We start from the raw sequence: 12108 nt of genomic DNA on the forward strand, positions 1-12108 counted from the left end.
TACAACTTTGTAATTTTTAATTTCATTAAAATGCGTAACATATTATATAAACGTGCGAAAAAAGAGCATGTCTGTGAAACATTTTGTATCAAAATAATATAGCTGTATATTTTTAAAGGATCACTGGAAAACACCAAATCTTTGTATATTTGTTACAGAATTAAACGTTCTTTTTTCAGAATTTATCGATGTGTAAACTCTGCCTTTTTACTCACAAACTGAATAAAAGTGCGAATCACTTTTATGTAAAGTTTGTGAGTAAAAATGCAGAGTTTACACATCGATAAATTCTGAAAAAAAGAACGTTTAATTCTTATAATTCCAATTACGAATGTTTAAAAATTATTAAAATTATTTCTCTTTGAGGCCGCCATACAGTCGGTTTTTTTTTTTTTTTTTTTTTTGTTTTTTTTTTTGTTTTTTTTTTTGCACGGCGTAGGAATACTTTATGCTGCAAAGAAACGTAAACAAGATGGATATCGATAAAATACAACTTAATTGTCAAAACAATCAATAAATAAACTTATAAAAACTCATCGAATGATGGTTAAGTCAACAAATATCGTAAATACTCAAGAATAATTCGTCCTTGACCATGGCCATGTTGACATATTAACGACAACGCTCAGAGCGAAAATTGCAGACCGACGACGCTCTCGAATTGCTCTGGTTTGTTCAAATATTTAGGAAGAATAGGCCCTGGGGATATGTAGGATGTGAAAAGGCCTATATGAATTTGATGCTGATAAGGCTGAGGTACGTTTCTTTTTCCTATCACAACGATACCAACTGAGCTGGAATGGAACGTCGAGATCTATATGACAGCATGATCTGACAGCGATATTTTTAAATTTACTCGTGATCCGACAGTGACATAAACATAATATTTCCATCTGTCAGTCCTGTTTGTCGCCTGTTATGCTTTTTATTTTTAATTTCAAGTTTCTTGTAATCATAATTTAGCTAAAACAGACTAGAAGTATCTGTTTTCATTGTTTTTACAACAGCCTAGAAGCAAGGTCAAGAAAGTAGTTCTGATTGAAAAATTCATCGATGTGTAATCTTTTTCTTGAATTTGTTCTCGTCCAATCAAAACACGGGGAATCAATAAAAAAAAATTAAGATTGAAATTATTAGAAAATATTCAAAACAAAATAAGAGGGATTGATTGATTGTACATGTATTTTGTTTTACCTTCCGGTCGAGAATTTTACATACGTCGCCATAAATCGGCGAAGGGCTTCAAATTTAACCTTTTATTACTACGAAGCAGTCGTATCAACGCCTGTAGTGACACAGGGCCTCGGTTTTAAGGTTTCATCCAAAGGACCCAAAACTTTTATTTCAAAAGTGCCGAGCATTTGGACTAGGGATGGTTGGTTCCTGTAATGTTATCACATTTAATTTTGTGTATTCTCAATGATATAAGCACTCCATGTTTTGGGTATGTTGTAAGCGGCCCTGATCTATCTTTAGATAAAGTATTGAACGCCATATTGATTGGTTATAACTTTACATGGTGTCAGAAGCTAAAACCGTACAACGCAAGGATTAATGGAGCAACTGAAGCCTCCAGACCATCTTTCGATGGAAGGAAATCTTGCGGAGAACTGGAAGGAGTGGATACAAGGTTTTGAGCTTTATCTAACAGCAACAGGAATTGCAGAGAAAGCCGAGAAAATACAGGTAGCTACTTTCTTGCACGTGGCCGGCATCGAAGCACGCCGTGTTTATAATTCTTTCGGTCTCGAAGGCGAAGATACGGAAAAGATAGATATATTGAAAACTAAGTTTAAAGAGTACTGTGAGCCTCGTAAGAACTTGACATACATTAGACATGTGTTTTTCACACGGAATCAGGGTCAGGACGAGCCCATAGACAATTATGTGACAGATTTAAAAAATAAAGCGCAGCCTTGTGAATTCGAACATATAACGAACGGATTAATCAGAGACAGAATAGTGTGTGGTATTCAGGATGAAGCATGTCGTGCACGTTTATTAAGAGAAACTGATTTGACACTGAGCAAAGCAATCGATGTGTGCCGAGCTCAAGAAATGAGTACAAAACAGTTAAAATCTCTGAAAGGATCTGAGGAACAGTCCATAGCAGCCATACGTAAGTCAAATAGTGGCCGGAAACTCAGCTCACAAAAGAACACAAAACATGATAAACAAAGAACTGAAAATCAAAGGCCTGACAGTACTGGAGGTAAGCCATGTCGCAATTGTGGAAGAAAACATTTGACTGGTGACTGTCCTGCATATGGAAAAATTTGTCATCGTTGTCAGAAGAAGAATCATTTTGCGAAATATTGTTTATCAAAACAATCGACAAGTGCAAAGAAGATTCACACTGTACGAGTACCACATGACAGTGACTCAGATGTGGATACAGAACTTTTCATTGGAACCTTACAGATTAACACCGTGGATCAAGAAAAGAGTGATTGGATCGAGACATTGACAATTAATGACCACAAAGTAAACTTCAAACTGGACACTGGTGCTCAAGCGAACATTCTTCCAAAACATGTTTTTGATCAGTTAGACTTAAATGATCAGCAGCTAACACACACGAAGGTCAGATTAGTCACATATGGTGGAGCCGAGATAACACCGAAGGGAACCAAGATTCTGGAATGTTCTGTGCGTGGCAGAAAATATGACTTACCATTTTTCATCGTCAATACAAAGGCACAGGCAATACTTGGCAAAAATGCTTGTTCGGAGATCGGATCTATTGTGCGAGTACATTCTGTTGAAAAACAGTTGACAAAGGAGGATGTACTCACTACCTATGAGGATGTTTTCAAAGGACTAGGTGAGCTCCCTGGGAAACACCACATCAACATTGATGAAACCATTACTCCGGTCATACATCCACCGCGAAAAGTTCCTGCAGCAATACGTGACAAGGTAAAAACAGATCTTGAGAGAATGGAAACACTAGGGGTTATCACGAAGCAAGATGAGCCAACTGACTGGGTACATAGTCTAGTTACCGTGCGCAAACCAAACAAGATAAGACTTTGCATCGATCCAAAGGATCTGAACCGTGCGATTAAGAGAGAGCACTACCACTTACAAACAGTTGAAGAAGTGATCGAAAAGCTGCCACGAGCTAAAGTGTTTTCGAAGTTCGATGCCACCCATGGTTTCTGGCATATCAAACTTGATGAGCCAAGTTCTAAGTTATTGACATTCAATACCCCGTTTGGCCGGTATAGGTACTTACGTTTGCCTTTTGGAATAAGCTCCGCGCCGGAAGTGTTCTCGAAACGGGTACAGGAGATGTTTTCTGACTTGAAGGGCGTGGAATGCATTGTCGACGACATCTTAGTGTGGGGTGAGACCACTGCGGAACATGATTCCCGTGTACAACAGATGTTACAACGGTGTTGCGAAATGAACTTTAAGTTAAATAAGAGTAAGGTGGAGTTCCGTGTACCAGAAGTGAGGTACGTAGGACACTTGATTACGGACAGTGGTATCAAAGTAGATCCCGAGAAAGTTCGAGCGATAGTGGATATGCCTTCACCAACAGATGTATCAGGAGTGAAACGGGTGTTAGGTGTTGTTCAGTATGTAGCGAAATTCATACCGAACTTGTCTGACGTGACAGCTCCACTTCGTACGCTCCTACAACAAGATGTAGAATGGCACTGTGATTCGCCTCAGCAGGAGAGCATCAGCAGACTGAAACAGTTAGTTTCCAGCTCACCGGTACTAAGTATATACGATGTACGCAAGCCAGTAACCATTTCAGGCGACGCAAGCACAAAAGGTCTAGGAGTAGTACTTCTCCAGGATGGGCATCCTGTAGCATATGGATCACGTGCGCTTACAGAGACACAGAAGCGGTATGCTCAGATTGAACGTGAGATGTTAGCAATAGTGTATGGATGCGAGAAGTTTCATCACTACATTTACGGGCGAAGTGTGACTGTGGAAACAGACCATAAACCCCTCGTCGCAATCTACAACAAGCCACTTTACCGAGCGACTCCGAGACTTCAGCGAATGCTTATGAAGCTACAGCGCTACGATCTCAAGCTAGTGTATGTACCAGGTAAAGAGATGCATATCTCAGATGCATTGAGTCGGTCTTACCTGAAAGAGACTCCCGAGATTCTCGTTGATGATGAGATAGATGTAAATTCGATTGAGGCACAACTTCCTGTGTCCCCTGAAAAACTGCAACAGCTCAAAGAGGCAACTGCTGCAGATGAGACATTACAGACGCTGAAGAATACGGTATTGGTTGGTTGGCCAGTTGAACGGTCGAGTGTTCCGTTGAATATCATTCAATACTGGAATTACCGAGATGAAATAACAGCCATTGATGGACTCTTGTACAAAGGCCAACGACTTATGGTACCGATCAGCTTGAAAACCGAGATGCTGAATAAGCTACATGAAGCCCACCTGGGCATAGTAAAAACACAGACACGAGCACGAGAAATACTATTTTGGCCAAAGATGAACCAGGATATTGAAAACTTTATTGGACAATGTGCAGTGTGTAACAAGTACAGGAATTCTAATTGTAAGGAACCATTGATTCCTCAGGAGATTCCCTCGCGCCCATGGGCCAAAGTCGCAGCTGATATGTTTCATTTCAAAGGTTCGGAATACCTTTTGTGTGTCGATTACTATTCCAAATATCCGGAAATAGTCCGAATGCCTACAACATCCAGTTCACAAACAATCACTGCATTTAAATCTGTGTTTGTTCGTCATGGCATTCCGACTGAACTATTCACAGACAACGGACCTCAGTTCTCAAGTTACGCATTCAAGAAGTTCGCTACCGATTGGGATTTCATTCATACCACCTCAAGTCCCAGATACCCACAATCAAATGGACAGGCGGAGAGGTGTGTTCAGACTGTAAAGAATCTGCTCAGAAAAGCTGATGAATCTGGATCTGACATCTACACAAGTCTTAACTACCGCGCATCACCGATTGATGGAGTAGGACTTTCACCATCCCAGCTACTCATGAATAGACAGTTGCGTACTAAGATACCAATAACATCGGACATGTTGAATCCTAAAGTTGTCGAATCCTGCAAGCCGAAACTTGTCGCACGCCAAGAGAAACAAAAACAATATTATGATCGCCAGTCCTCAACTTTGCCAAGCATCAACAGAGGTGAAATTATACGTGTACAGAAAGATTCCAAACACTGGGAACCTGCTGTAGTAGATCAGGAACATTCGGACCGATCTTATGTAGTGCGCACAGGAGATAACAAGCTTTATCGCAGAAACCGCAGACAGCTGCTCAAAACTGGTGAAACTACCTTGCCATCGGTTGTCCCAGATGACACATGCACCGAATCGATGTTGGATAAGCCGCCTCAGCCGCAACCGAGCCAATCAGATTCGTTTTCCGCTCCGCGTCAAGAACCGAGACCACAGCGTACAGTGAGACGACCTAAATATCTTGAGGACTTTATTTGTTCATAAACTGTTAATTACTTGATTTGTTGTTTTAGTGAATTGACTTTAATTCATGCTTCAGTTCTTATGATTTTAAGAAAGAAAAAATCTTTAAAAAAAGGGAGATGTAATGTTATCACATTTAATTTTGTGTATTCTCAATGATATAAGCACTCCGTGTTTTGTGTATGTTGTAAGCGGCCCTGATCTATCTTTAGATAAAGTATTGAACGCCATATTGATTGGTTATAACTTTACAGTTCCTATTTTCCATCGGCTGAGGGTCAGACGCGAATCTGATCGCCTTAACCGCGGCCATGATTCGAACACACTGGAAGAACACTAGCTATTCAAAAAAACGTATAATTATTTGATTTTTAACAAAACAGAAAAACATACCAAAATTGAAAAGTTAATGTTTCATTGTAAACAAAAATATTTTTCCCATTGAAGTATTTTTGAGCTTCGCAGTTTTTATTAATATTCAAATGCAACTTTAAAAGTGATGTATACTTCTCTACCAATATTTCTATAAAATAACCTGTCATTTAAACAAAAAACAGCCTAAGATACTTCATAAATGCATATTATTGCGATCGAGAGTGTTATTTGATTAATGGTATAAAAAAGATGATTATTACTGAATAAATTGGTAATACCCAATAATATTTCAGCAGTGTGTTTTATATAAACTATATGAAACAACATTTGCTGTACATAAACATATATATTGATAGCTCAAATTCCTTTTTAAAAATGCAACTCAGGTATTAAGCGCTAAATAATAGGGAGCATTCCCTGCAAACCGATCACAACAGTCGTGTACTCGATGGACAGGAAGAACGGGGGAAATGGGTTTGAATAGTACGGCAATAACAATTAGTATGAAAATTTTTTTTCAGTCATTATTTAACTCATTGATAGGTATAATTAACTGAAAATGACATTGTAGCGACCAAAGTAAAACTTGCAAAAAGATGACTTCAAACAAGACTGTTGATATTCTTATTTCATAAATCCGTTTGTCATTAGCTTGCTACTGTGTATGGAATCATTTAACGAAGCCGATTCTAATTCGAGTGCGCATCACTTTGCACAGCTATTTAATTTCATGCAGTCATTAATTATTTTAATTTTAATACAAAATTAACATTATTTGTAACTCCTACTGATCTGAAAATGTGATTTTACGACAATTATTGGAAAAAGAACGTTGAAATGGCTCTAACAACGTCACCATTTTCGGATTTTGTAAGCAATGCATGACGCATGACTCGCTTGTATGTTCAAGACGTCCATGGATATTATACTAAAAACTGATGACATAACTTCCCACGAAACAAACTAGCAATCTAAAAATTGCTATTTATATGTCGAAAAAAATTGTAAGCACCGATAATTTATCAGCAAAGATATGTATTTATACCGTAATATGGCAATTTTAGAGGTATTTGGCTTCCAAAAAATAAAATTAGTAAATACTACCTAGACCAATCGAGATGGTGAACTTTTTTGAAATTTCACAATTTGGTGACTTTTTACATTAACTTTCATTTACTTGAATGAAAAAGAAATCCCTAGGGCAGAAGTACAAAAAAATTTGAAAAAATGTAATAATTTGGCGATTTTCCAACAAATTCCCATAGGGTCCAATAGTAAAGTTTGACAACATTTAAGATGGCCCACTAAGAAATCGGGGTGGTAAACATTCGATTTTTTAATCCTAAAACATTAAATATAACAGTAAAAATTAATTATCAAAAAATTATCAAAATCCCTAGGGCAGAAATAATTAGACTCGGTTTCGTTAAACCCCGTATGCAGGGGATTAGGGTATATAACTATATGTAAGTAAATAAGGAAAATATTACGATTAAAAAAAACGAGGCCACCATGTTTATCTTTTTGTTTTATTTCTCGTTACCATTAAAGCTTTGAATATCTTTCAATATTACTCTTTCGATAGTGGTTGTAATGAGAAATTGTTCGTATGGATAAACGAGATTCCCACTGTCCCTATATCCACTATCTAGCAAAACCACAGCCAAGGGAACGGGCCTGGTAAACATGAAATAACCTCTCAACAATACAATTATTATATTGAAATAGTTACTTTAATAACAGTGGTTATTTTAAAAGTATTGTGATTAGTTGATACTATGTATCGTTTGTTTTGTAGAGCATTCTTAACGACTTCTGGAATAATTATTTCAATAGTAGACACAACATGTTGCAAAATTATTGTTGATTATCCAGCAATTAAATACAATTGTTAAAATTATCTCCGAAATTTTAAAAGGTATACCTATAAAATCATAAATCAACTAAAAGAAATCCTCCCCTCTACTGTTTAATGTGTGGGTCATAGAACTTATGTCTTTGAAATCGCCAATTTTTATGTGAAATAAACGAAATCTTTCTACATCATAACTTACACATTTTACCTATATACTTGTGAAAACAAACCTTTGTCATCAATAAAAACTGAACTATAAACAGGGATCCAAACGTTTTCATCTTAAAACAATTACGTACAATTTATTAGATATGTTATATGTTTCTTTCGAATATCGGATTTGAGAGTCTGAATGTAAACTGAATTATAATTAACTGTTATCTGAATTTTAATTCGTCTATAAAATAAGTATAAATAGTGGCTTTATTGAAACATTTCAATAAATTGCATACAAGCACATTTTATTTAGCCATGTGCTAAATTTACATTAAAAAAAGTCTAAATAAACTTACTTTTATGCCTTTATTCTCCCGAACATTTCGCAAAAATCAAATGAAACAGTCTGCTTTTGGTTCTTTAATATAGCTGGCAACTTCCGTATATGTTTGAGTCACTAAATTTACCTAATTTATAAGCCTCGAGTACCTCAATAATCTGAATGTACAAACTAATTTTGTAGAGTATACAGGTTTAAAAATAGCTGGTACAAAGATATTGAAAAGTATTGATATTGAAAAAAGAGAAGAAAGTGGACCTTTTATCCCAAATTCAATTTACATTTTTTATAAAAGTACAAATGGTTGTAAAGATATGTACAATATACTCATCAAGAAGAAAAAGCAAACAATTAAAGCATTAGAAAAATGGGAAAATAATGGAATATCTTTTGGCGCGTTAGAATGGAACAAACTTTTTGAATTACCATTTAAAGTTTAAAAAGCGGCAAAATTTCAGTGGATGCAATTTCAAATCCTGCACAGGATTATTGCAACAAATAAATACCTTTACAAACTTAAACTAATTGAGTCACCTGTTTGCTCATTTTGTAAACAAGAAATTGAAAGAATAGAACATTTATTTTTTTAAATGTTTCTGTGTAAAAAAAAATATGGTGTCATAAAGAGGAGTGGTTTATAAAAAAAATTCCATTTTATTATCAATTTTGATAAAAAAGATATACTGTTTGGGAAATTCAACAATAAAAATATGTATAGATTACACAATATAATAATACTTACTGTTAAACAAATTATTTTTGCCAGTAGGTTTAAAAATATACCTAAATTAAGTATTGCAATGCTAGAAAAAAAATATTGTAGATAGAATACTAGTTGAAAAGGCTATTTTTTTTAAAGAAATTGTAAATTTTCAGAATATGAAAAGAACTGGAAAATTATTTGTGATATGCTCTAATGTATTTATTTTTTCGAATTTATACTCATATGTACAAGTATGGTAAAATAGTAAAAACTGTTCCCCCACTTCACTTTTTAAAAAAATGTTTTTCTTCCTCCACCCTTCCCCTTTGTTTACTAAATTCTTTGTATATAAAGCTTTCACAAAAATGAAGATTCATAATATACATAAATGTCATTTGTGTCAACAAACAACTAAGACAGTTTAAGTTTAAAATTATGTTGTATTATGCAATATCAAAAACATATGTACAAACATATCACAAGTAATATACATATTTAAGAAAAACTTGGCGAAAGGGCAAACCCAACTATGCAAGATACACGAAGGCCTCAGAATCATGTGGCATACTAAAGGTCCACTTGAGCAGAACAGTAGGGTGTGCTATTCTGCCAAGTGGTAGTAAGCTGCATATTCTGATGCGAGCTCGACGACTCCGTTTGATGTTTGAGGTGTCAAACAGTACTGCGCTACCTAGACGGAAGTTGAGCTGAGAGAGGTCTGGTCATGTCTGGTCATGTCGGTGGAGAGCCAGCTGGCATACTCCGTGACTCATTGAGTATGATGAGTTTGAGGCGTCAAACTGATATACTCGGGAGTCTTGTAACGTTAGACCTAGCAAATCAAATGACCTGACAGATGAAACAGTAGGGAGTCTGTTTCCTGTGAATTTTGGGGGGAAAATTTTGCATGTTGAGGTACAACATGTTAATATTGCCCGAAAGTCAGTTATGAAAATGATGTATAGCATTATTGAGTAGCTGAGTTGCCCCAAAATGAGAGAAAAAATAAAAATCACATAATCGCAAATGAACAAACATAGCATAATAAGTGAGAAAACTTTATAGAAAAAACAGAAACAATCTGATCAGATAGCATACATGAATTGATGAAGAACATTTGTATAAGGGCATGTTTTTATGCTTATTCTGCTATGAGTGCGAGTTGTGCTTGTCTAATAGCATCAGATGGTGTTCGTATGTATCTGCAGTATGAATCTGAAGACCACCTGCCTAACACTTTGATTAGGTGATCCTCAATGTGGGCGGAAGCTGCTGAAGTGGCAGCACCTATGCGGAAAGAGTGGCCACTAAAAGCTTGGGAATCAATCCCGACTTTAACTAAAGTATCCCTAAATAGGACAATGAAGGCGCTCCTAGTCAAGGCCATGCCATCTTCTGTTACAAATAAGGGGTCGCTTGGTGAAGGGGAGGACTGTAATCTTAATTTAAGATATTTGCAACATGCATTATGAGGACATCTTTCTGAGCTATTTTTGAAAAGTTTGATTACAATCCCTTTTCTGAAAGGGTCAGTTTTCGATATCTTTAGACGTAAATGTACCAAATCGTCAAAAATTTGAATATCTGACATGCAGATGTGGGAAGATGGATCAAAATCTTTGTATATAGTGAATTCACCACATCTCAAAAACCCGAAAAAAGCTACTGAACATGTAGCTAGTAACAAAACATTGTTGAAAACCATACATTGATCAGGTTGTTGCAAAAAATGACACAATTGTTTGAGCACATCAAAAGTAACAGGTTGTCGAAGATTGTTTGGTCTTATCTGGTTTCTTTTGACACCGTTAAGGGCTGCAAATAACCTTGGCATTTCACTGACATTGGGATACGAAATATTATGTCTTATACAATGGAAGCGTATGCCACATAGGTACAACTTAATTGTTGCATAACTAAGATCTAAACTAGAATAACAGGGCGCAACAAAATACAGTAATAAGTCTTGTGACACTGGAACATAAGGTAATTGTATCTCTGGAATTATGTTGCACATGAGTAGAAATCTGGTGTAAGCTTGAAATCCTGTCAGGTAGGATTGTCTAGTCCTGGGGGCAACGGCAGCGTCGAGGAGGTTGTCTACAATAATGTCAAGTCTTTGAGGACCTCCTGGTATTCCGGGACTTTGCAAGGCGTTTTGTTGGCATCTGGAGCCAGCTGTTGAAACCTTGTGATCTGTAAACGAGACAGACTATTAGCAATAACATTTCGTTTACCTTTGAGATATTTGCTTTTAAATACAAAGTTATTAGTAGCTGCACATAAAGTAAGGCGGCGAACGAGTGCCATGATCTTTGGGCATTTGGAGCGACCCTTATTGATTATAGCCACTGTAGTTTGGTTATCACAAGAGAATACGATGCGTTGCTTTTTCCATGATTGACCCCATAGCAAAGCGGCCACGACGATTGGATACAATTCGCGGAATGCAATGGAGAGTTCGTCACTGTCTTTACATGTACGTTGTAAAGGAGGAGGCCAGGCTTCTGAAAACCATTGTCCTTGGAAAAAACCTCCATGCCCAAGGGTTCCTGAAGCGTCTGTGTAGAGTTGCAGAGCGTCTGAACTGACCTCGATTTCATTATAGAACACAGATATACCATTCCATTGTTTGAGAAAGATTAGCCACATTTTCATGTCGTCTCTGGAGCCTTTATTCAAGGTAATATGAAAATGGAGCTGTTTAACTGTTGTGGACAGGGTAATAAGGTGTGACACGAAAGAGCGTCCTGGAACTATGACTCTGCTAGCGAAACTGAGATGTCCGAGTATTTGTAGAAGCTCCCTTTTAGTGCAAGATTTCTTTACGAGAAATTCTTCAATGAAAGATATGATTCTAGAAATCTTGTCAAGCGGCAGTCTGGCTTCCATCTTAAGAGAGTCTAAAGTGATTCCAAGGAAGGTAATAGTAGTATCTGGTATCCGATATGTCTGTTTTGCACATTGTGGTTCCTGGACCAAGTTTTTGAATAATATTTACGGCATCATCGGTAGTGACGTAGGTTAGAGAGCATTTCTCTTTGTCGATTAGAGAATTGATGCTGGGATCAGAAGGATCTGAATGAGGTGCTGATAAGTCCACTATTAAACGTGCTTTATTTGAATATTTTTTAAAGCTAACTCCAATGGGACTAACTCTGTAGTGTGAAAAAGGGGGTTCGACAAAAGGTACTTGTAGGTAACCCTTCTCCACTTCTTTGCTTA

At 36.7% G+C, this 12108-nt stretch overlaps 2 protein-coding genes across 2 annotated transcripts; one reads left to right on the forward strand and one right to left on the reverse strand.

The window, feature by feature from the left end:
* The first annotated feature begins 1554 nt into the window (after positions 1-1554).
* Positions 1555-5475, forward strand: LOC134244574 (uncharacterized protein K02A2.6-like). The gene has a single exon (XM_062726829.1). It carries the CDS (start codon positions 1555-1557, stop codon positions 5473-5475), a length of 3921 nt encoding a protein of 1306 aa, XP_062582813.1.
* Positions 5476-10024: 4549 nt separating this feature from the next.
* LOC134244575 (uncharacterized) lies at positions 10025-11775 on the reverse strand. The gene is made up of 2 exons (XM_062726830.1): positions 10988-11775; positions 10025-10322 (listed from the first exon to the last, which is right to left on the reverse strand). Exons 1-2 carry the CDS (start codon positions 11773-11775, stop codon positions 10025-10027), a joined length of 1086 nt encoding a protein of 361 aa, XP_062582814.1.
* Positions 11776-12108: the final 333 nt, after the last annotated feature.

This window comes from Saccostrea cucullata, unplaced genomic scaffold (genome assembly GCF_032062105.1).
Source record: "Saccostrea cucullata isolate Sc308-1 unplaced genomic scaffold, CSIRO_AGI_Scuc_v1 ctg33, whole genome shotgun sequence".
Classification (NCBI taxonomy): domain Eukaryota; kingdom Metazoa; phylum Mollusca; class Bivalvia; order Ostreida; family Ostreidae; genus Saccostrea; species Saccostrea cuccullata.

Excerpts from the sequence above, each read along its gene's own strand:
- LOC134244574 (XM_062726829.1), top strand. The coding sequence starts at position 1,555 with ATGGAGCAACTGAAGCCTCCAGACCATCTTTCGATGGAAGGAAATCTT.
- LOC134244575 (XM_062726830.1), bottom strand. The coding sequence starts at position 11,775 with ATGGAAGCCAGACTGCCGCTTGACAAGATTTCTAGAATCATATCTTTC. Across the intron at positions 10,323-10,987 it reads CTCAAAGACTTGACATTATT|ATTACAGTCCTCCCCTTCAC; the intron begins GTAGACAACCTC and ends TCTTAAATTAAG.